The sequence below is a fragment of the Nelumbo lutea genome, chromosome 8 (genome assembly GCF_056320005.1).
Source record: "Nelumbo lutea isolate HS-2025 chromosome 8, American lotus-T2T, whole genome shotgun sequence".
NCBI lineage: Eukaryota > Viridiplantae > Streptophyta > Magnoliopsida > Proteales > Nelumbonaceae > Nelumbo > Nelumbo lutea.
In genome coordinates this window covers 6,758,984-6,782,721 of record NC_142691.1, presented here as the reverse complement: position 1 = coordinate 6,782,721, position 23,738 = coordinate 6,758,984, and the positions used below count along the sequence as shown (strand labels likewise).

At 45.8% G+C, this 23,738-nt stretch overlaps 2 protein-coding genes across 3 annotated transcripts; both read right to left on the bottom strand.

The window, feature by feature from the left end:
• Positions 1-8,083: 8,083 nt before the first annotated feature.
• LOC148842426 (uncharacterized) lies at positions 8,084-10,240 on the bottom strand. Its single transcript, XM_088958974.1, has 3 exons — positions 9,318-10,240; positions 8,812-9,242; positions 8,084-8,727 (listed from the first exon to the last, which is right to left on the bottom strand). Exons 1-3 carry the CDS (start codon positions 10,123-10,125, stop codon positions 8,695-8,697), a joined length of 1,272 nt encoding a protein of 423 aa, XP_088815100.1. The 5' UTR covers positions 10,126-10,240; the 3' UTR covers positions 8,084-8,694.
• Positions 10,241-11,955: 1,715 nt separating this feature from the next.
• Positions 11,956-18,787, bottom strand: LOC148842425 (uncharacterized). 2 transcript variants are annotated; one of them, XR_016103526.1, is made up of 7 exons: positions 18,421-18,787; positions 17,796-18,318; positions 16,873-17,177; positions 14,130-14,499; positions 12,618-12,775; positions 12,469-12,546; positions 11,956-12,377 (listed from the first exon to the last, which is right to left on the bottom strand). XR_016103526.1 is itself a non-coding variant. In XM_088958976.1 (6 exons), exons 3-6 carry the CDS (start codon positions 17,160-17,162, stop codon positions 12,327-12,329), a joined length of 789 nt encoding a protein of 262 aa, XP_088815102.1. In that variant the 5' UTR covers positions 17,163-17,177; positions 17,796-18,318; positions 18,421-18,787; the 3' UTR covers positions 11,956-12,326. The 2 variants fall into 2 exon arrangements, 1 of the variants encoding a protein (XP_088815102.1); XM_088958976.1 differs by lacking the exon at positions 12,618-12,775.
• Between the last annotated feature and the right edge of the window lie 4,951 nt (positions 18,788-23,738).

Sequence of the window (23,738 nt, the reverse complement as noted above, 5' to 3'; positions counted from 1 at the left end):
TAAATTAAACTAAAAATGTGAATTTTAAATGAAAATAATAAAATAAGCTAGAAACAAAGTTGAAATTTGTATTTCATGAACAAAATGGCATGAATAATACATTTTAATTTTATGCACATATAAGCATAAATTGAAATGTTCAAATATTATTGGATTGTTTTGTTCCTCTAGAATCAAACGCTCTTTGGACCTCGGTCATAATCAGCAAATACGAAAAGAACGCCAACTGTTGGGTTGGAAAGGTATTTGCTCCATTTATGATATCTTTATTAAATTCTGGACTGATCTTTGGTTTTGGTGGCGAGAAAACACTCTAGCCAACAGCTTTCCTCGTCTTTTCAATCTCTCCCAAAACAGAGAAGCTACTTTAGCCTCTTGTATTTCAGACTCAATCTCTGCTTCAGAGTGGAACCTAAACCTAAGAAGACACTTGAGAGATGTGCAAATTGAGGGTCTTGCTGAATTCCTACATGCCTTAAGAGAGGTCTATGTTTCCCCTCCAAACCAAGACCAACAAATATGGAAGTTCCATCCAATCGGTAAGTTCACATCTAATTCCTTTTTCAGAGCCTTGATATCGGGTGACACAAACTATGGGTTCCTTTGTAGAAGAGTTTGGATTGCTCATATACCCTCTAGAATCTCTTTTTTTGTGAGGGAGGCTTGCTTGAGAAAAATAAACACCTGTGATTTATGATTTATTACAGAAAAAGCACAAAGGACGAAAGTTGTACATTTCTCCCCATGACTGTATCATTTGTCTCAGTAATGGTGAGTCCAAGTGGGGTATAGCTAGGTTTTCCCCGAACACAGAAGATTTCTTTAGACAATGGCAAGGAAGTGAACTAGGTAAACTGGGGAGAATATACTAACATACATTAGCTCAAGCAGTAATGTGGGGTGTTTGGGAAGGAAGAAACAGTCGCATTTTCGATAATAGAGCAAGCTAGATCACTTGGAGACTTAATCTCTCATATAATATATTTGTACAATCAGTGAGTGTAGAATTGGGAAAGCTTTAAAGGAATATCCATAATGATCATGCTTCAGCAGAATGTAGTGAAAGTGTTATTCTCCTCTCCCAGTCCTTCAAGAGGGAAGACCTAGGCTTCACTGATCTAACAATCAAAGGAGACTCCAACAACATGATAAAGTGGTTAGGGGAGAGGGAAGGAGGTCCATGGAGACTGGCCCACTATTTAAATGAGGCTAAAGATCTATTAAATTCCTCATCTGTAAACCTTTGTTTGATTCCTAGGGAATTAAACTCTGTAGCTGATAGTTTGGATTCTTTGTACAGTGATAGAAATATGCCTTTATAACCTGTGTAACATGATTGTACATCATCTCATGTAATCTCTGTTTTCTCAATCAAGTTAACCACGTTTCTCAAAAAAGTATATCCATATTTGAACCTATTGTAGATGCCTAGATGGAACCACTTTTCTCAAAAAAAGTGTATCCATATTTGACCTATTGTAGATGGGCCATATATGATGTAGTGTTGTATCCTCAGGTGAGAGAAACACATTGTCTCTTCCTTCAGCCAAAAAAACATAGGTTGGGGGAGGCTTTTAACCTACGGGGATTATTTTATTTTACTTTCGGTTATGGGTTAGAGTTGAGATATACGATATAACATCAACCATGACCCATCAAACCTTCAAAAACATCAAATATAAAAACAAAATTAGAAAAATTGTTAAGATTAATGTGTAAGTAGGTTTATGAAATAAAGATATTAGAAAGGAATGAAAAGTATCAATAAACTTTTATATGAGTGGCAGCTTAAGTTTATAAATAACATTTGATGAAGGAAGATTTGGCCCGACCTCGTAATTACGCAACATGTGGTAAAGGCAACAGCTCGACACAACAATGCGCCTAAGGCGCGAGCATCATATGGAGGAACTAGGAGCCCGAACTCCCTACTAAGAGCCCGAACTCCCTACAAGGAGCCCGAACTCCCTACTAAGAGCCCGAACTCCCTACAAGGAGCCCGAACTCTCCCTTAGGCCCCAAGCCAAGCACAAAGGGCAGTAACCCGAACTGGCCTGTCCCATGGCAGTTCGGGGCACACCTCTATCCGAACTCAAGACTTCACCTCGTTCACCACTCCAACACCTCGCCCCTAAGACGCCGAACTGAACAACCGTACCATGCCCGACACTGAGGAAGTTCGTATCCAGGGGCGGCGCACCTGACTGACTTGGGATCTAACGCTTGACAGCCGCACTTCAAACGGCCGCTTGCCACCGCCACCTACCACCGCCATCTCCAGTTACAGAGATGGCTCCAACAATGATCAATGGTGGTTCTGTCCCAACAGAAGGGGTGACACCCGAACTGGCAAAAGCACAGAAGTAATCATACCTGACCTGACAGAAGCCTTGGAGTGAGTGCACAAAGTGGTTATAAAAGGCCCCCTACCCCCAACAACGAGGTATGTGAACTTCGCGCCATCTGGTTTTTTCTTGCCTTTGAAGAATACTAACTTGAGCTTCGGAGCAATCTCACCGGGTTTCCCCTGGAGTTCCCTCATCTTCTCTGTTTCAGGCTCCCTGTTGCTTCAGTCAGAGGCAAGGCCGTTGGCAGCTAGGACCGGCCAAATTGCGCACCATTAATTGGCGCCGTCTACGGGAACGCTGCTAAAAGCCTCCCTTTAAAACTCTCATAACCTCCTCTTCTTCCAAAAAACTCCAACACCCATGGCTTCTTCCAGCAATGTCGGACGTGGCACAGAAACGAACACCACTAGGGAACAACTCCAAGTCCCCGTGGCGTGCATTGGATAGTTCATTGTCTCCCTTCCGATGGATGGGATCCCCAGCTTGAATGCGCCACAAGCAGTGGCGCCCCTAAACCTTCCTGCCCTGAACATCTATCTTCGACACCCTATCGAAACAACTTTTGCTGAACCAACTGCTGTCCCACTGGCGACCCGCCAAAACCAATTGAACGACCTGATGCAATGCAAACGGGCAATGCAAGCCCAATGCAACAATTCCAGCAACATCAACTCCAGCAGCACCAAGTACTACACCACCTCTCTCAACACCATTATCAGCAACAGTTCCCTCAGCTACCCGTGAACCAGTCACTGCTTCCACCTCGGCACCCCATTTCGAAGCCGGTTAAGGCCTCTCCTCAGGGTGGACACCCTCACTGAGGAGAACCCTCCCAACTCCAGAACCCCCCTAATAGCTAGGCCTCATCCCCAAGCCGAAAGGAAAGGAAAATCACCCCCGCCTCGCAGCTCGCAGGCGGGTCAGGAACCTCGCCCGCAAAGTCAGCACCTCGGCGCTCCAAGCCTGAGTTTCCGCTCACAGAGAACCAGTTCAGCGCCCTAGCAGCAGACTACCAACATTCCGGGCCAATCGAGCTCAGCAACACAGAGGCCAGCAGCGCCAATACCAAGCCCACTCAATAACGAAGGCGTTGATGAAGTCGACGAAGTCGCCAAACTGCCACCCGTGTCTTGCTCAAGCTCAGAGGTAAGGAAGAGACGAGCTCGAATGAGGTAAAAGCTACCCCAATTCTCTCAGTTCTTTCCCCCCTCACATCAGAACTCCTGACAGTCCTCATGCCAAGAGACTTCAAGCTCCCACCCTTGGACAAGTATGATGGGTCCTTTGACCCCAATGACCACGTCGATGCTTTCTAGTCCCAAATGCACCTCGCTAGGGCCAGTGAATCATGCATGTGCGTGGCCTTCACCACCACTTTCAAGGGAGTGGCCCGCACCTGGTACAGGAACCAAGCCCCAGAGTCAATAAGAAACTGGACCCAGTTCGTGCAGGTCTTCACCGCACACTTCATTACCAGCAAGTGGTGCCCCAAAACCGAGGAAAGCATCTTCAGAGTAGTCCAGAGAGAAGGAGAATCCATCCGGGGCTACATCAAGCGGTTTAATGAAGCGTGCTTGCATATACCGCAATTAGACCCCGCGGAACAGCTCGCGGCGGCCAAGAGAGGAGTAATGCACAAGGAGTTCAAATGGCACATGGTAGCCAGCCAGCCGCAACCGTGGCCGAATTCCTCAAGCTCGCAGACGAGTTCATGAGAACAGAGGAAGAAATCAACAAAAGGACCGAAGGCGGGGTTGAGAAAATGAAAAGAGAAGGTGAGCCCTCCAACCCAAGTGATAGAAGAAACTTGGCCCAGGAGGCGAAGCCAAGCCAGTCGTCCCAAGCTCCTTTAGCAGTTCGGACAGATTACACGCCATCAAACGCGAGGCGGACCGAGATCTTGATGACGATCAAAGACACCCCATACGTAAAGTGGCCACCTTGCCCAAAGGGGAATCCAAACGAGAAAAATAAAAATCCGTACTGTAGTTTTCATAGAGATCACGGTCATAGTACCGATAGTGTAATAATCTCCAGGACGAGATAGAGGGACTCATCTATCGCGGATACTTGAGAAATTTTGTACAATATAATGATAATAATAATAAGGCAAGTCAGCAAGGGGAGCAAGGAAAGGATGCCCCCGAATCCAACAGCAAACCGCCGAAGCTTTACGGCGACAGCCGCTAGAAGAGAGGCCAGTTCGGGGAACCATCCATGTGATAGTGGGAGGTTCGGTGGTAGCATGGTGCACTTCAGCAACAACACGGACGTCAGTTCGCGAGGCAGCCCAAGAAGAACAAAACCCTCCAAAGAGGCCAAAGACAAAAGAACCGATCTTTTTCACTAAAGACGATGCGCGAGGTGTCCACTACCCCCATGATGACGCACTCGTCATAAAACTAAGGATCAGCGACTTCAAAGTTTGGCACGTACTTGTGGACTCATGTAGTTCGGCAGGCATCCTCTTCAAATCGGCATTTGACCAGCTACAGTTGCAGAGAAGCGAGCGAAAGCCCGCAAACACTCCTCTGGTGGGCTTCAGCGGAGAGGAAGTTAGGCCCCTCGAGAAGATAACGGTACCTGTGGAAGTCGACACATGGCCTTGCATGGTCAGAATCAACCACGATTTCCTGGTGGTCGCGGCCCCTCCCCATACAATGCCATAATAGAGCGGCTAATTACACATATTCTGCGGACAGTGGTCTCCACCTACTATCTGACAATGAAGTTCCCCATAGACTTTGGTGTGGGGGTAACGCGGGGCGACCGGCTTGAGTCCCGCAAGTGTTATGTTGTCGCCCTGAAGGGAAAAACCAAGGCAGCCGACGACTTTGAACTGGAGCGGCCTATGGAGCAGGGAGAGGAACGAGCATCGCCCATAGAGGAAACAGTCGCAATCCCGATCGGACTGAAAATGCTAGGGCGACCTTCCAAAGACTTGTATATAAGCTTTTTTTACCCTTAATTGGCACGAAAATAGAATGTTATGTAGACGACAAGGTCGTCAAGACGCAATTCTCACAGGAATTAATACAAGACTTGGATTCTGTATTCCAAATTCTACGTCAATTTAGCATGAAACTGAACCCCAACAAATGTGTCTCCGGTGTCACATCAGGTAAGTTCCTAGGGTACATTGTCAACCGACGCGGTATTGAGGCCAACCCGGACAAGAAAAAATCCGTCCTAGATATGAGACCACCCCGAAAAGTAAACGAGGTTCAGAGGCTAAATGGTCGCATAGCCGCTCTCAGCCGCTTCATGTCCAAATCGGCAGACCGCTGTCTCCCATTCTTTAAGGCGATCAAAGGAAAAGGGTTCGAATGGACCCGAGACTGCCAGCTCGCGTTCGACGAGCTACCCGCAGATAGAAAAGAAGTAGATCGGGTCCAGCGGCCCGCCTATTATGTTAGTAAAATTCTACAGGGAGCAGAGACGAAATACCCGCAGATAGAAAAACTAGCATACGCACTGGTAATTGAAGCACGAAAACTCTGTCCATACTTCCAGGCTCACACCGTCATCGTCTTGACTGACAAACCCCTAAGACAAGTCTTACTCAAGCCCGAGGTTTCCGGTCGGCTGACGAAGTGGGCCATCGAGCTCAGCGAGTACGACCTCTAGTATAAGCCGTGAACTGCCATTAAGGCCCAAGCCTTAGCAGATTTTATCACCGAGTGCACGTTCAGCCTCGAAGACCCTGGGCCGGTTAAACCCGAGATCCCCAGTTTGGGTGAACCCGAAGCTCCCAAGCCAATAGAGTCTGAACCCCGTGAAATAGCAGCCAGTGTGGCATCTCTCCTAGTTAGCCAATTGCAAACTGGGATGAGGAGCCCTAGATCCTTCACGTAGACGGCTCCTCGAACCAACAAGGCAGCGGGGCTAGAAAAGTCCGATGCGGCCCGGGTGGCACGAAATTGGAATACGCATTACGCTTTGAGTTTGCGGCATCCAACAATGAGGTAGAATACGATGCACTAATAGCCGGGCTGAACCTAGCGCAAAAGGTAAGAGCAAAGCACATAGTTGTTTGCAGTGATTCACAGCTCGTGGTCAACTAGGTTATGGGCGAATACGAAGCATGCGAGCTCTCCATGATCGCATAGTTGGCAAAAGTAAAGGAGGCTCTACTCAACTTCCAATCACACTTCATCAAGCAAATCATGAGGTCAGAGAACACTGAGGTCGACGCCTTGTCCCGGTTAGCCAGCACGAATCAAAACACCATGAGAACCGTGTACATAGAGGACTTACCTTGGCCTAGCATTCTCGGTGGGGCAAAGGAGGTCGCTCTCGTCCTTGAAGCAGAGCTGAGCTGGATCAACCCAATCGCGAGCTTCTTGCTAGACGGAACCCTCCCTGTGGACCGCAATGCAGCCAAGAGGGTGCAGTGCCAGGCAGCCAAATACGTCATAATAGACGAACGGTTGTACCGATGGTCCTACACGCTACCCTACCTGCGATGCTTGCGATCTGTCGAAACCGAGCTCGTACTCCGTGACACTCATGAAGGACTGTGCGGCATACACCTGGGGGCAGAGTCCTCGCCCAAAAGGCACTTCGACAAGGATACTACTGGTCAACGATGAAGGCAGGAGTCGTCGAGCTCATCAAAAAATGCGACAAGTGTCAGAAGCACGCCAATATCCACCATCAGCTTGCTTCCAACCTAAAATAGCTCACTAGATGGCCCTTTGTGCAATGGGGCATCGACCTCTTAGGGCCATTCCCGCCAGCAACAGGTGAAAGAAAGTTCCTAGTGGTGGCAGTAGATTACTTCACAAAATGGATAGAAGTGGAACCTCTGGCAACAGTTACAACCTGAAACATACAGAACTTCTTTTGGAAGAGCATAGTATGTCGCTTCGAGCTACGTCGGGTACTGATCTCCGACAAGGGCAAGCAGTTAGAGGATATCAAGTTCCAAGAATGGTGCCAAAATATGGGAATTCGTCAGAACTTCACATCGGTCGCACACCCGCAGGAAAATGGTTAGACATAAGTAATGAACAGAGCCATTCTCTATGAACTGAAAGCACGACTAGACCGAGTTAAAGGGTTGTAGACAGACAAGCTACCAAGTGTTCTTTGAGCTCACCAAACTACACAAAAAACCGCCACGAGAGAGACCCCCTTTAACCTCACCTACGGCACCGAAGCGGTAATCCCAGCGGAAATCGAAATACCTACACTGCGACTAGAAGCATTTGACGATCAGACAAACGGAGATGAGTTATGTACCAACCTCGACCTACTAGATGAGGTAAGAGACCTCACGCACATTCGGACAACGGCCTACCAGCATAAAGTAGCTCGGTACTACAATGCCATAGTAAAGAAGCGGAGCTTCCGAGTCGGCGACCTGGTTCTCCGTAAGATTATGGTGCCCGAACTTGGCGTGGGCAAACTTGGACCAAATTGGGAAAGGCCCTACAGAGTAAAGAAAGCGCTCGAGGGGGCATACGAGCTCGAAACCTTAGAAGGCAAACAAGTACCCCGAGTGTGGAACATCGTCAACTTAAGGCGATACTACCTATAGACTGCCAAGCGAAGTGGATGAAATCGCTACCAAAGCCTAAGGGCCAGGATGCCAAGCTAACGAAAGAACCTTGGCATAGGAAAGAAAAGAAAAGGCAGCCAAAGACTCAGGCAAAGCGGAGAAAGATTAAACATCAAAGCAGGTCGCGCGAGTGCAGTAACCCGGGCAACAAACAGATCAGGCATATGGTCAGTTCGGGAGAAAGAACAACCAACACTTAACCAAAAGAAAAGTCCATTCCTTTACAAGATAAGGAAGCGTACATTTGATAAAAAAATTGCATTTTCACAAGCCCGGAGCTACTTCTTTATTATCAGAAGGCACTTCAATGACACCTGAAGGTCCTGCCTCGCCCTCGAAATCTAGCTCACCATCAATAGCGTTGGCCATCTCCTGAGTTATGCGTGAAGTGGATATGGCACTGATATTGAGCTCGAGGTACGTGTTCCGGATCATCCACCGGCTCAGTTTAAAACCCCTTCTGTACGAATCCACCATCAGGTCATCAAAGCGCGGCGAGGCGATGTACTCGTCGATGGCCTTCTTCTTGGCATCTTCGATGCCTTGGGAAAAGATCTGCGTCCTCTCCCTAATGTCCTCTTGAAGGTACCCAACCTGATGCTGTAGATCCAACCTTAGGTCCGCCATGTGCTTCACAACAACCCCCATGGCCTCGACATCTCTCTAAGAACTCGCCTACCTGGCCATAGCAGCGTGAGCAGCCTCCTCAGCAGCTCGAGAAGTCGCCTCGGCAGCACGGAAAGCCTCTTCGGCAGCTCGCGCATGCCTCGAGCTCCTCTCCACCTAGGCCGCCAAGGCATGGATAGAAGAGTTCACCTACCAAAAGGAAAGAACAAGTGATTAAGAGAACGATAGCAAGAGGGGTAAAAGTAAAGAAGCCCGACAAGAAATCTGACTCACCACCATAGCATGAGTAGCAGCACGACAAGCGACCTGGTTCAAAGGAAGATCAATCCACACCGCGATCTCCTCAGGGAAGGTGGCCTCCCTACACTTCTGAAGAGCGTAGTTCGACAATAGCACGCTTCTGAATTCCCCGTGGGCTCCCGAGCCTGAGGGCCCAGCTCGCGTATAAGCGGACCCAGAGTAAGCGGGAGCACTAGAGTAGGCGGGAGCTCCCGTGTGAGTAGTTTCGGCATAAGGGGCCCCTGCCGCTTCTTGCATTGGAGGAGCCACCTCGGGCTCCCTGGGCGGATCCTCTGACGTGTAGTCTGGTACATGAGGCTCCTTATCCTGGGGCAACTCGGCACGAGTTCGCTTGGTGACTCGCTTCCTCCTCTTCATGCCTTGGAACAGGTGCCCACCGCGAGTCCTTTTTGAGTCCATCACACCTGCAAAAAAGAGTTTGGCATCAGAAAAAATGAAAGAACAAAGCAAAACAAGAAACCTTTGAGCAATGAACCTACCCGAACTCAGGCCAGCCGCAATGAGCTTGGCCTCCATCAGGTACTGATGGCATTTTAGCCCTAGCCGTGCCCATTGTCGAAGACCCTTCACCGTCTCTTTATCATGCATAACACCGGAGTCAAGGGTGGCCATCCCCCACCCGATCTGAAAAGGCCACCCTAGTACACATCGCACCCCGAAGTAGTCCCGCTTCCACGCTGGGACCTTGTTGGGAAGTTCGTGCAAGAGCTTAAAACCCGGGCGAGGGGACAGGTAATATGTCTGCCTACGCCCGGGAAGGGGACCCGCTTGTTTCTTAAGCATTAAGATAGAAGAAAATACCTCCAAGTCTAAAGGAAAGCCCTGTTCGCAAAATAGGGAGATTGTCCCCACCAAGTTACGAATGGAGTTCGGGTGAAACTGACCGACAGTAACGTCGAAGTGATTCATAACCTCAACAAAAAGGGGGTGGAAAGGCAATCGCAGCCCCGTAGTGAGCTGCTCCTGGAATATCACGATCTCCTCAGGATCGTGTTCCCAAGGAAAGCTACCCGAATGAATGAAATAGGTGTACCCCCTAGGCAAGTTGTAAAAGGTAATAAGGTATTGGAGCCCCTCTGGCGTCATGGTCGAAGGACCAAACCTGTCTAACATCCAACCTCGATGAGAGGTAGACGCCAAACTGCCCAAAGCGGCTCGGCCTACGGGCTCAAACTCTTCCTCAAGTTCTACCTCAGGTTCGCTAAGGCCATCGGGGGATGCAACTCGGTTCGTAGAACCTGCATCAGACCAACTTGAAGAACCATCTGAGCTATCCAAGCTAGACATCAAGGAGAAAAGGTTGATTCCAGGAAAGTACTCACCCGAAAAAATGTTTGAACAGACTTCGGAAACTGAAACAAGCAAAAAACCTTGAAGGCGAACTAAAAGCCTGGACACAAGCTGAAACTTGGACGCAAGCTCAAGAAGCAAAACGCAGAAGTGACAAAGCAACTGGGGTCCCCACTATTTATACCCACAGTAACCGAGAACCAACAGTGCAGATCAGAGACAATCCGACGGCCCGCATTCGTGCTGACCGCACGTCCCGTGAGGCCGAGACGTGATTGGCGCACGTCGCTTTGAAATTGACAAAACACCGGTGCACGTCTTTCTGAAACTGACAAGACGACGGCGCATGTCTTTCTGAAACTGACAGAGCGCCAGCGCACGTCTCCTCGCCTTTCAAACGGTAGCGGCGCATTTTTTCAAATTTGAAAAGACCCACCGTCACGTCTCCCAGCGATGTGCTTTTTTGAAATTTGAAATAAGCGCGCGCCGCCACGTCTGTCAGCATTGGTAAGCAGGTAGGCACGTCTCCCGCCTTTTGGGCGCTCGAGAAACCCAAAGAACTCCAAAAACGCACCTAGCGCTATCAAAATTCGAAGTACGGGACAAATCCACCTACCACCTCGCGAACTCCACGCGCTTGGGCAAGACCCTTAGCATGAGGAGTGAAGGGCAATTGATGAAGGAAGATTTGGCCCGACCTCGTAATTACGCAACACATGGCAAAGGCAACAATTTGGCGCAACAGTGCACCCAAGGCGCGAGCACCATAGGGAGGAACTAGGAGCCTGAACTCCCTACTAAGAGCCCAAACTCTCCCTTGGGCCCCGAGCCAAGCACAAAGGGCAGTAACCCGAACTGGTCTGCCCCATGGCAATTTGGGATACACCTCTGTCGAACTCAAGACTTCACCTCGCTCACCACTCCAGCACCTCGCCCCTAGGACGCCAAACTGAACAATCGTACCATGCCTGACACCGAGGAAGTTCGTATCCAGGGGTGGCGCACCTAACTGACTTGGGATTTGACGCTTGACAGCCACATTTCAAACGGCCGCATGCCACCGCCACTTGCCACGGCCATCTCCAGTTATAGAGACGACTCCGACAAGGAGTAGTGGCGGTTCTGCCCCAGCAGAAGGGGTGACGCCCGAACTGGCAGAAGCACAGAAGTAATCATACCTGACCTGACAGAAGCCTTAGAGTGAGTGTGCGAAATTATTATAAAAGGCCCCCTACCCCCCAACAACAAGGTATGTGAATTTCGCGTCATCTGGTTTTTTTCTTGGCTTTGAGAGAATATTAACTTGAACTTTGGAACAATCTCACCGGCTTTCCCCCAAAGTTCCCTCATCTTCTCTGTTTCAGGCTCCCCGTTGCTCTAATCAAAAACAAGATCGTTGACAGTTAGGACCTACCGTATTGCGCACCATCAGCATCCATCTATTTTGTATAAATCTTCTGTATACAACACACTACACCACATATAATTCCTTGTAGTAGCATATGAGCACTTGTAATTTATGGTAAATGGGCATGCTGCCTTCATTTCATTCACATCGTGCGCATTGAACATGGTTTTCTCCTCCTCTTGCCTTTCATCCGCTTCCAGAATCAGCGGGACGCTGGAAACAGTGGAAGATGCCATTTTGAAGATAGAGTAAAGCTCAGATTATAATATTTATATTGGTATCAAATAAAACCATATCCAACCCATTGGATACCCGATCCATTTAAAGCCTCGGATATTCGATCCTTCGCTAGTGCGTGTGCGTTTGTTTTTCATTTTTTAAGCAGCACTGGTAGCTCTTATCCAAGCGTAAAAGATGAGTTAGGAGAGAAAAGGTCGGATATCAATATTGAATATTCTGGCAAACGAGGAGGTGATCTCTAATTTCATGGTTCTTCACTTGCTCTGCCACAGCCCACACACTTTCATCCGCACATGAAACCAAAACTTGCTCATCCCCATCCCATCCTTACCAAATTGTAGCAGAACAGAAGGATGAAAGCCAAAAGTGGACAGAGTCGGTCAACGCATTGAGATTTGAGATATTAATAGTAATTTACATCCAAAAGTGACCCACCCACCTACCAAACCTAACCCAACCATTATCTCGAACCCTTGGCTTGACCCTTCTTGAAAAACACGGACGGACTTCCTCTGTCGTCTCTCTACCTCTGTCTTCCTTCTGGCTATGTTTACTCCGACTCGCTATCCATATTCCCCATTGCCTTCAGGCCCCTTGGTCTCTGGTATAAGCATTGAAGATACTTGTGATCAGTGAGACTTCCATCAATTAGGTTTTGCTAATTTCTAGTAATACAGTACAAAATAGTTTACCTTCTTAGATATCTTTTTCTCTCTAACCTCGTACCGCTCCAGGGTAAGATCGCACAACCATGATCCAGGGCACACAAGCTGCACACAAGTTAATTATATTACGAATAAACAAAGCTACAAAAAACAAAACCATTCACGAAAAATCACACCTGACCCATCTATAACAACTAAGAGCTTTCAACCGTCGGATTGGAATTTGGAAAACCACGTGTTTTATAATATTGTGTTAGGTGCTAGGTTCCGGTCTGATGGTTGACATCTCAACACCAAATTGCTCTCCTGCTCCTTTCTTTAATCGTTTTCCTTTCTACAAAAATACAATGAAGTAACTTATCTGCAGCTTCCAGTTTATTTATTTATGAATCATGATGATGATGAGTCGATGACAGTTCAGATTATTTATATAACACGATCGAAATCCGGAGGCGCAGATAGTGGGACTCTATTCACGCCCTTTTTTTTCTTGCTTTTCGGATGCACTTTTGGACTTTAGGGTTTCGATCAGTTCATCGTCGCTTTACGTTTTTATTGTTTGGTTTACAGGTCGGGATCTCCCTACACCTTCCTTTAATTTTCTGTTGCACTCATCCTAAATTTCAATTCAGTCCATGACTATTATCAAAAGAAACAGTCCATGACAGGTTTTGATTGCTTCCTTCAGCAGTCTAGACCGTACAATTTACAATGCTGCAACAGCCAATGTCACGAGCCTTTGCGAGCATGGAACATTAGCCCGTGCAGTCAAAGAATTTAACTTGGACGGCTTAAAACAAGTGATCATTATTTGACGATCCACAAAACAGAAGTGATCATCTAATGCAACCAACGTCTCCCCTTAATTTGTCTTTTCTGTGGGATGCCCAAACAACCACCCCCGAAAGAAAACGATGCCAGCTGCAGCAGTTTCGCCGAGGCATCCGCATTCAGAATTCAGATACAATAATAAAAAGGGATAAATTACTTCTACGTCCCCTGTAGTTTCGGTCAAACTTTAAGACCCTCCTCACGTTTACTTTTCAGTTGTATGTCGTATCCCGCTAGCCTTCACCGAGATCAGCTTCAATCAGTGCAAGTCCTATTGAAACACCGTTCGAACAGCCTTTACAGGCTTGCATCGGAAACTTCTCCGTATTTATATATATGTTTTATTTGATGAAAATATATTCCCAATGCAAGACTCTAACAGTTGTTCGAACCGATACCGCACTGACTGAATCCGGTTTCGGCCTTGACCGCGAGCATAATACGATATAATATTTTACAAAATTTTATAGATAATGAAATGTCAGTTTTATTTTTGAAATTGATAAAAGTAACGGCATTTGTGATTTTTAAACACAGTTTTACTTTTCACCTTAAGACTGAAAACTTTAGTTAGCTTCCTTCAAATAAAAAAAGCTGACGGCAGGTTAGTGAAGGGGTTGAAAAAGTAAAACCGAGGAGGTATAAGCAATTAAACACAAAATAAAATCAGATCGGAAAAAAGAAAAGAAGAAATGAGCTTTTTCGCATTTCCCAGCAGGAAAAAACGAACAACAAAATCATGTATTTTCCATTTTTCCAGTTTTATTCATTTTGTCTAATATTCGGCTAAGGAATATATGCAGATCTTGAAAATAAATAACAAAAAAAAAAAAACTGAGAAGGTGAGGGGGGCTTACGTTGAGGGTTCTCTGGATGAACTTGGCTCGTTTCTTGGGCCTCTGTGGGAGCTTGGACCCCTTAAAGGTTAAGAAATCTTCCTCCTTCTCTTTGTTGGTGAGGGAAATCACGAACTTGGGAGGCCAAACGGGGATCGCATCGCTACCTGACGACGAATTCCCTTTCTTATTATCATGCGCCGTCTCTGAGGATGCCGACGCTCCGGCTATAGCATAATTATGATCGTCGCCGTTCCTGTGGTTGCTGTTGCTATGGTTATGGTTGTTCGCTTTCTTATCCTGCGCTCTCTCATCTCCTCTGTCAAGAGAAGAGAAGGAGCTCCTTACGCCGTTGCTTTGCCCTTTCATGCCACAAGACGGTTCCGAATTCCTGAAGCAAACACAAAATAATACGCATATCACGTACGAACCAGAAACATTAGAAAAAAGTGGGGGTGGGTTCGACTACATTGATTATTATTATATTATTCTGGAATCTGGAATCATAAATTCCTAATCTTTTCTATGAACAAAATTACAGAAATACCCTTGAAGGAGAGTGACTAATTCGATGATCGATGGCCGCTGCCTAAAAACACTTGTAAGAATGTCGATGAGGTGTTCATTTTCGCGTGGAAGAAAGAAGATAAGGAGATGGAACTCTTCTATCTCTCTCTCGCTCGGCCCTTCTTTCCTATGGTTGATTTTCTTATGCCGTACACCAAAGAATAAAGAAGATTTTGGGTCGGATATTTGGAAGAGAGACTTCGAAAAAAATAAAATAAAAAATAGAAAGCAAGGCAATGCAACAACACATTCGCGATGTGACAATGCCAGGGGATTGCTGCCCGCCGCTTAGTGACAGACTGCAGCAGCCGTTGGATAGACGTAAGCTCTTTTAACTCTGAGCTGCGCCCAAAGTACGTGTCCAAATCAAAACCCACTTGAGCCTCCAGAATGTAAGTTGGATGCAGCTAAAATGAGATTGACCGCGGTTCACGTAAAGAAAGGGAAATAACGGAAAAACAAAACAGAAGCCTTAGGTCCAATGTCCAAAAAAAAGCATTTGCTGCAAATTCAAAGGGAGATCCGGAGTTCCGGACTCTCAGAAGTCAGAAACGGTGTTAGATCATTTATTTCGTTTTACTGTGTTTAGATGAATGGAATTGAAAGGGCCAAACTATCGCATGACACGTGAGACACTACTTGCTTGTAGAGTTATATGTAATTCATAAATCATAACACTCAAAACCTGGGATAAAGTCATAAAAACCGTGAATGACGGACGGCCCTCTAGATGTATTGATGTGGCCCCATGTGGAAATGGGATGCAGAAGTGATAATAAGGCGGGTCGCGGAACGCATCAAAGGCCGTGATTTTACGGTTTTAGCCCATAACATCCTCAAAAATGAGTTGCTGGACGATTTAGTGTAGGGATGGTAAGGATCTGACTTCTCGATCCATGGGACAGGAATGGAAACGGAGATTAATAATATACTTATAAATATATATTATTATATTATATATATATAAATATATCAAAATATATTAAAAACATTATTTATAATAAATATATTTATTTTTTAAAAATATATTATTATTTAAAAAATTTAAAGATTCGATTTCTTATGAGAAACCATGCCTATCGAGAATCAGGGATGAAAGAATAATTTTATCCCAGACAAGAACCAGGGGATAAGGTTAATTTCAGGATCCGGGCGGGGACGGGAAATACCCCGCCCGTTGCCATTCCTATTTTAGTGGCTCCCACAAACCACGCCACCACGGTTTCATGGCGCAGACAACCCACGACGCGCAAACAGAAGTAAACAACATAGTACAGACACCAATGGTAGTACCTCGGGGGGAATAGAGGATTGACGTCAGAATTTCAACAATATCGGATGACCTGATCCTGATCCATACCGTTTTTGAACGGAGGAGAAAGAAGGAAATCACTTAAGGATACCGTTTACAAAATAGAACAGGTCACACTGAGTCACTGACACAGTCACAGACAGAGTAAAGAGGGAAGGTAGTCAGGTGCGCCACCGCTAGCCGCAAGGATTGCTAATAAAGATTTGCTTTTCACTTTCCAGTTTTGATGGGTAAATAAATTGACTAACCTAGGGTTGTTCTTAATCACCGACATCTCACAATAGTACAATTAACATTTCTTAACAAAATTAGGTGAAGACAATAGACTCTGTTTTTACTTTTTTACCTCAAACCCCCACCCCTACGGGCCCTACTCCTACCTCAGTAATCCGGTGCCCCACCTCTACATCTTTACAATATAAAAGCAAAACCCAGGATCAGACCGGATGAACCAGACCACGCCCTACAAGACGACAACATGACATAGGAAGAAGGGGATCATGAGACCAAGAGCAACCCGCCCTTCGAGAAAAATCAGCTACTTCCATTGGCGTAGCATTGACCATTGAGCTTAAACCGTCAATCACCTTTATATATTGCTGCGGCCCCACCTTGAATGGGGTGAAATGACGTTAAGGTGGGCCCAAATCAAACATCGAAGGCTGTAATCTCACGATTTTAGCCCAAGAGCCGCCTTGGAGACTGGCGTAGCTGATTTCTTATACATCAGATCATGCAAACGGAATAATAAATAAATAGGGTACACGTATCTAAAGCCAGTTGCATCAGATCATGTAAGCAAGTTTCTTTCTCCAAAAGACCAAAACCAAAACGGAACGAACAGAAATGATCCATAAAAAAAACACAGGCGGAGGTGAGGGGTACCTGAGGATGCGATAGCTTGGAGGCGGTGGGGGCGACGAGGGCGGAAGTCGACGACTGTTGGTGGAGATGGTGGTTGCGCGGTTTGAACTATCCTTCTCAATTCTAACGACGCGCCGGTCTACTCGAACCGTGGTCCTATTATCAGTGGACTCGCCTTTTTTAGCCTGAATCTTCATACACCGTAGTCGCTTCCGGCTTCCCCACTGCAACACGAAGTCCGTCGTCGTCGTCGTCACTGGATTCGTTCTACACACTCCTTCTCCGTTGTTCTTCATTGCCTCCCTTTCCATCTCTTCTTTTTCTTTCTACATAGACATATAATGAAATAAATTAATTGGAAACAATTAACTTCGCTGGCGTTTCTCTCCCACGCATTTCTTTTGTTTTGCTTCTTTTCTAAGCCTCGCAGAGTCGCAACCAGTCTCCTTACTTTGCAGGCCAAGAAACCCCAAAACAAAATTGAATAAATCTCCAACTCGAATAGAGGCAGAAAAATAAGAGATACAAATAGGATCAAATCAAAAGTTTTTCTCCAATATCTTCAATTTTAGTTGAAAATTTAATAAAACCAATGGCTTTCCAAAACGGGACTCCCTCAAATGCAAGCAAGGGTGAGCATGATAAAAGAACCAAGGAGGATTTGAGACATTTGATAAAACAAATCCAGATGAAAATCTCCAAAGCTTGCACTACAAAAAGAACAAATAATGAACAAATTAAAGAAAACAACAGATTGAACTATTGATGCAAAGCCAAAAATCTAAGAGCACGAACTAGATTTCAGTCTTTGTATCTCTGCTCCAATCAAGGGAGAAAATAAAAAGAAAAAAGAAACAAAAAGAGCAATTTCCGGTGATATGGTGATGACAGACCCAGAGAAAGAGAAAGGGGAAATCGTTGAAACCTTGAAATAATCACATTACCTGAACGGCTGAAAGTATGAACTTTGTGTATAGAATCTTTGCTTCGGAATTGAGTTCTACCCACGGAAATCCGAATCCTTTCAACCACTATACGACAGTGAAGTAGGGGAAGAGAAGGGAACAAATGAAATAAAGGTCAGAGGAGTTTCATTTCACGTGACCGCAATATTCCCTCTACCGATCTTCAGCGCTGCAAAAAATCATAACTTCACCTCGAATCAATAGGCTTTTCACTTCAATTTCTTCCATCGTTCTAGAAGAGAAGTCTCGGATTCATTATTAAAAAAATCGCAATTGAATACAATCTCTTCTCAGTTCTTAGTCTCCCAACTCTGTCAAACCGAGATCAGGACCAGACATCTAAAAAATTGCAATATTTGAGAGCCTGCAAGGTGGGCTCTATACCTCACAATCTCAGATTCGGAATCATCGGAACCAGAAATTTTGCGAGGTACTATACTCTGTTTTCTGAGACAGACCTCAAATTTCTCTTGGCAACCTCTCCTATCTCCTCGAAATGTAACTGTAAAACCAAAAGTAAAAGAAAAATGAAAACGAGAGTTCTTTACACAGCGTCATTTAAAGAAGTCAAATACGAAAATGAACTCTGTTCTGCAAAACAAACCTATGAATTCGGATTCTTCCCCTATTCTCTGAAAAATCATCAAAGAACAGCAAAATCTCCACAATTAACGATGTTTCAATCTTATTCCTCTTTCTCTCTTAGTTATCTAGGCACAAAACTCCAGGAAAACATAAATTAATGACAAAAACTTGGAAGAAGAACTCCTGATCGTTTAAGAACAAAAGAATTTCGCCATTTTAGAATCCAATTCCTCTTACTTTCTTCTATTTTTGCTTCCCTCTCCACAATCTTTTGTTTTAGTCTCTCAGACTTGAAGAATCGAGAAAATAAAATGTTGAGAGCATGAGAAAGAGAGACAGAGTGCGGCAAAAAACTGGAGAGAGCTTCTGATGGAACGAAATGCCCTCTCTCCCTTCCAAACCAGATTTTATACCCTCCGTCCCCCGTTGCTCCCTCCCTTTTTCTCCGTTATTGTTCAACTGTCTCACCACTTGTAAAATCGAACAACATCGGCCGTCCGTTGCCCATCTAACCGTTCTAAATAGTTTCTCCATATCTCCTCTCGTTACGGAAAACTTTACAGCGTTTAGGGGTTAGACGCTTGAAGCCTGGAAATCGCAGACATGGCACCTAAGTACTGGACGACGTTAATGGATCTTGCCGTCATCATAGACGCCGTTAATATTCCGTTTCTTCAATTTATCCATCTGCGGTTAATTAATAATTTGTCCACAGTTCACCTCTCGGGAGAAGCTGGGTGCCCGGTCCCACCAAACAAACCTCACGTGATCAATCCTGTGCGATGTGGTTATGGATGTCAAAAAATTATCGATGTAAATCCGATTAAGTTTGAGTCAGGTAATAAGATTCAACGTTTTAAAAAACGACCCGGAAACGGAACCGTTCTGGTCACCGGTTTCCGGCTCAACGGTCCAATCATTCGGTTCAAATGAATGGTCCATTCTGATAAATAAATTAAAAAATAAAAAATAATTAAAAATGAAAATTGGTCAAAAATGTTGAAAGGGTTGATGGATTGAGGGCCTGAGTCAACGGTTTGTTGATTTTTCCAATGGTTTTTGACCAAAAACTGGGTTTAGGGTAAAATGGAACCACTTGCCTAGATAGTCCTCGGACTGACAATCCAGGTCAACGATGGTTTCGAAAACCTCGCTCAGGTTTATTTAGGAATATTGTCGGGTTTGGGTTTCAATTCTTTGACTTGGACATTAGGTTGGGGTATGATTGATCTCATCATATCATGATACCCTCCTCACTAAATAAGGGTGTCAATTGACTAGTTTTGGGTTGAACCCAATCCAAATCAAAATCAATTTGAACATATTGAACCGATGAATAAAACATATTGAATTGAACCAATTTAAACTTAATGATTCAAAGTATTTATTGGATTGGACCTAGTCCATCATAGGTTTATATTGAATTAGGTCGGATTGAAGCAATATCTAGTTTATTAGTAGAAGATTAGAATACATGTGTCAATGAATCAGGTTTTGGTTGGAACCAATTTAAACAAATTAGACGATCCAGTCATTGAATTGGACCGATCCAAAATGGTTTTAAATATTTTTAGCACCTAATTTTTGCTCAATCCCTTCACCCTCCCTCTTTGTACCCCCTCTTACACCCCAAAAACTTAGAAGCACAACCAAATCAACTTGAGACTTTCCAAAACCCAAAATACCTTCTTCTGACATAATCCACAAGACAAATAATAACCTTGAGATCAATATTAATGTCCAATCAGACATCATCCCTAGACTTTGAAAACTACAACCAAATTACACATCAGTTTCCATGATTAAACTACAAAGATCCACAATTTTTCATGCCAACTCCCTTTCTAACGGCCCTGATCTATGCGATGTTCAAACTCCAACTTCTCAAAACCAAATCCAACACACCCATCACCTCAAGATCACTAGGAAGCAATCAACTAGTGAATCCGACGGTTCGATCATTGGTCCGAATGGATGGCTCTTTCTAACAAAAATATTAAAAATACATAAAAAATAATTAAAATAAAAATGACCAAAACCATTGAATGGGTCAAACGGGTCGATAGTTTGACTGCTCAGGTCAACGAATTGTTGACCAATTCAATGGTTTGTAGCTAAGAATTGGGTTAGGAGTAAAACAGAACCGGTTGCTTGGATGATTCCCAGGCCAAACAGTCCAACTATTCAGGTCAATGGCGGTTGATGAGTGTGGATTTGGCCCTCCAATAACATTGTGACACATGGCACTATCGCCAACCTGGCGACCTAGCACTGACGATAACCTGGCGACCTGCCTTCACCATCGACCTAGCGACCAGCCTTTATGCCGAATTAGCGACCTCGACCACAACTCAGGTCGGATAAAAGCACCTCGTCTAGGGCTGACCTGCAGCATCTCGTCATTGGCTGAAGTGACCTCGACACAATGAGCGACCTCCTTTGAGGGAGTGCTGGCCTGATTGAGGTCCAAGTGTCAACCTGCAAGACGTGCTCGCCGACAAATTCGGCACACTTATCCCAACACTCCCACAATCCTTAGAAGTTGGCCCACGGATCAAACGTTCTGGAGGATGGTCAATGTGCATGGCGGTTGCCTCCGGGAATCTCAGAGGCACTTAGGCGACTTCTCGGAAATCTAGGATATGGTGCGTGAAGCCCATGCCAAGCAATGCCTATATAAAGGCACCAACCCCAATGACATGGAGGGGGCAAATAAGCACATTCTAGCTCTCATACTTTGTGATTTTTTAGCTCACAATCTACTATGAGAGTACTAACTTAATCATCGGAGCGACCTCTCCGGATTATTCACCTCAAGTCGTATAACATTGATTCCTTGCAGGTTTTTCTAAAGAACTACATAGCTCAACAATCAATCCAGCTCGCCACCATTCAGTTAGGCATCTGAGTCACCTCTCCAGCTCGACATAGTCAGCTCGGCACCTAATTTGCCCCCAGCTCGGTCTGTTCAGCTCGACACCTAATCTGCCTCCAGCTCGCCACCAGTTAGATCGGTACCTAATCTGCCTCCAGCTCGGCCTAGTCAACTCGGCATCCAAGTCCTCATCCAGCAAAAGTTCTCCACTTTGGCCTCCGAATCATTAGTCACTTGGAAGCAGACCAAATGATGAGGTACTTAGCCCAAAAATTGATTCATCAATTGGCGTCGTCTGTGGGAAACGCTACAAGAAGCTAAGTTCTCATCTTCTGAAAGGCTAATTCCTCTTGTTCCGGAAAGCTAAGTTCTCAACTTTTAAAAACTAAAGCTCTCACTTTCTAATTTCCATCTTTTATGAACTCAAAGGCACCTTTGATCAGCATCAACACCCAGAACAAATACTGATTACAGGGGGGCAAAAACCTCAACACCCAGCTCGACATATTCATGTCGATGTAGAACAGGTAGCAACAGAATGACCTTGACAACTAGCAATTTGGTGACAGACACCTCGGTGTAAGGATGTCCTCGTAGGATGAGCCAATCATGGTTCCCGCAGGATGTTGATGGCCAACAGACTAAGCACCTCTGTCGACTTTATTTCAACTCAGATAAAACCTCAACAGTCCTCTTCGCGAGGTACCCTCTACAAGATGAGCTCTTTGTGGCTTCCACGGGAGTTGGCGGCAAACGGACTACATGGATGCCTTTGCCAGTTGAGCCTTCCAAAGCTCCCGTGCGAGCTGGTGATCTAAAGTTAATAGTGCTGCCCCCAATAGGTCGAGCTCCCGGTAGCTTCTTGTAGGAGTGGGTGAATGGCGTCATTAACGAGGCTGATGCAGCACAACCGTAGCTCTAAAGTGTCGAACTGGTAAAAGACCTCGGCACCACATAAGACCCAATCGCCTCTTCGGCATGGGCAAAATCAAGGGTAAGGAGAGTAGATTGTGAGTCGCTCCCAGAGTCTAAGGGCTAAGGTGGCGAGCTGATAAAAGATCTCGACACCACGTGAGGCCCAATCGCCTCTTTTGCGTGGATGAAATATAAAGCAAGTTCGCATTTAGCACGAAGGAAATACTAGTTTGCTCTCAGCACCATGATGTATGCAAACTTGATTTCTTCATAGCCAACCTCCACCTCGATTGCAGGCTCTGCATCAAACTCACTGGCTGGGACCAGCTCGAAAGACGCTGCGTCGAAGTCTACCTAGGTGGAGCGACCTGATAAAGCAAACACACAGAACCCCCTCTTAAGGACGGCATGATGAGCTTCACTCTTTAGGTACTTAGCTGGATTGCAGAACCTCTTGATAGTCACATCCCTAATAAGATAGATGTCCTCGGGGTACCTGCTCCACCTCTCCTCGAGCAGATGAATTCGCTCTCAGGCCCCGAAAATAAAGACAGCGAGGTCCCAGACAAGGCTGCAAACACTTGGACTCTTCCGACCTGAGAAGAAAATTGAATCGACGCTTGCGAGCTCATCGAAGTAGTCATTCCAGGCCAAAAGGAGCAATCTACTCCCTTCGCTGAGTTACTTTCAGCTCGGGAGTGGGGGGCAATTGATGAGGGTGGATTTGGCCCTCCAATAACATTGTGACACATGGCACTATCGCCGACCTGACAACCTGGCACTAACGCCGACCTGGCGACCTGCCTTCACCGTCGACCTAGCGACCAGCCTTTATGTCGAACTAGCGACCTCGACCACAACTCATGTTGGATAGAAGCACCTTGTCCAAGGCTAACCTGCAGCATCTCGTCACTGGCCAAAGTGACATCGACGCAAGGAGCGACCTCCCTCGAGGGCGTGCCGGCTTGACTAAGGTCCAGGTGGCGACCTGCAAGATGTGCTTGCCAACAAATTCGACACGCATATCCCAACACTCACACGATCCTTGGATGTTGGCCCACGGATCGAACATTCCGGAGGATGGTCAATGTGCATGGCAGTTGCCTCCGGGAATCTTGGAGGCACTTAGGCGACCTCTCGGAAATCTCGGATACAGTGCGTGAAGCCCATGCCAAACAATGCCTATATAATGGCACCAACCCCATTGACATGGAGGGGGCAAGTACGCACATTCTAGCTCTCATACGTTGTGCTTTTTTAGCTCGCAATCTACTATGGAAGTATTAACTTAATCATCGGAGCGACCTCGTCGGGTTAGTCACCCCAGGTCCTCTAACATTGATTCCTTGCAGGTTTTTCTAAAGAACTACATAACCCAACAATCAATCCAGTTCATCACCATTCAATCAGGCATCCGAGTCACCTCTCTAGCTCGACCTAGTCAGTTCATCACCTAATTTGCCCCCAGCTCGGCCTGGTCAACTCGGCACCTAATCTACATCTAGCTCGGCGTAGTCAACTCGGCATCTAGGTCCTCATCCAGCAAA

Bases quoted from the DNA above. Each gene is read 5' to 3' on its own strand.
- LOC148842426 (XM_088958974.1), bottom strand. From the start codon at position 10,125: ATGTCTAGCTTGGATAGCTCAGATGGTTCTTCAAGTTGGTCTGATGCA. The intron at 9,243-9,317 runs GTAGGTTCATTG...TCTTTTTTGCAG, and splicing joins TGCGGCTGGCCTGAGTTCGG to GTGTGATGGACTCAAAAAGG. The intron at 8,728-8,811 runs GTGAGTCAGATT...TCCTTTTGGTAG, and splicing joins CTGCTACTCATGCTATGGTG to GTGAACTCTTCTATCCATGC.
- LOC148842425 (XM_088958976.1), bottom strand. From the start codon at position 17,162: ATGGAAAGGGAGGCAATGAAGAACAACGGAGAAGGAGTGTGTAGAACG. The intron at 14,500-16,872 runs GTACCCCTCACC...TGTTTGCTTCAG, and splicing joins CCAAGCTATCGCATCCTCAG to GAATTCGGAACCGTCTTGTG. The intron at 12,378-12,468 runs GTAAACTATTTT...TGCTTATACCAG, and splicing joins AGAAAAAGATATCTAAGAAG to AGACCAAGGGGCCTGAAGGC.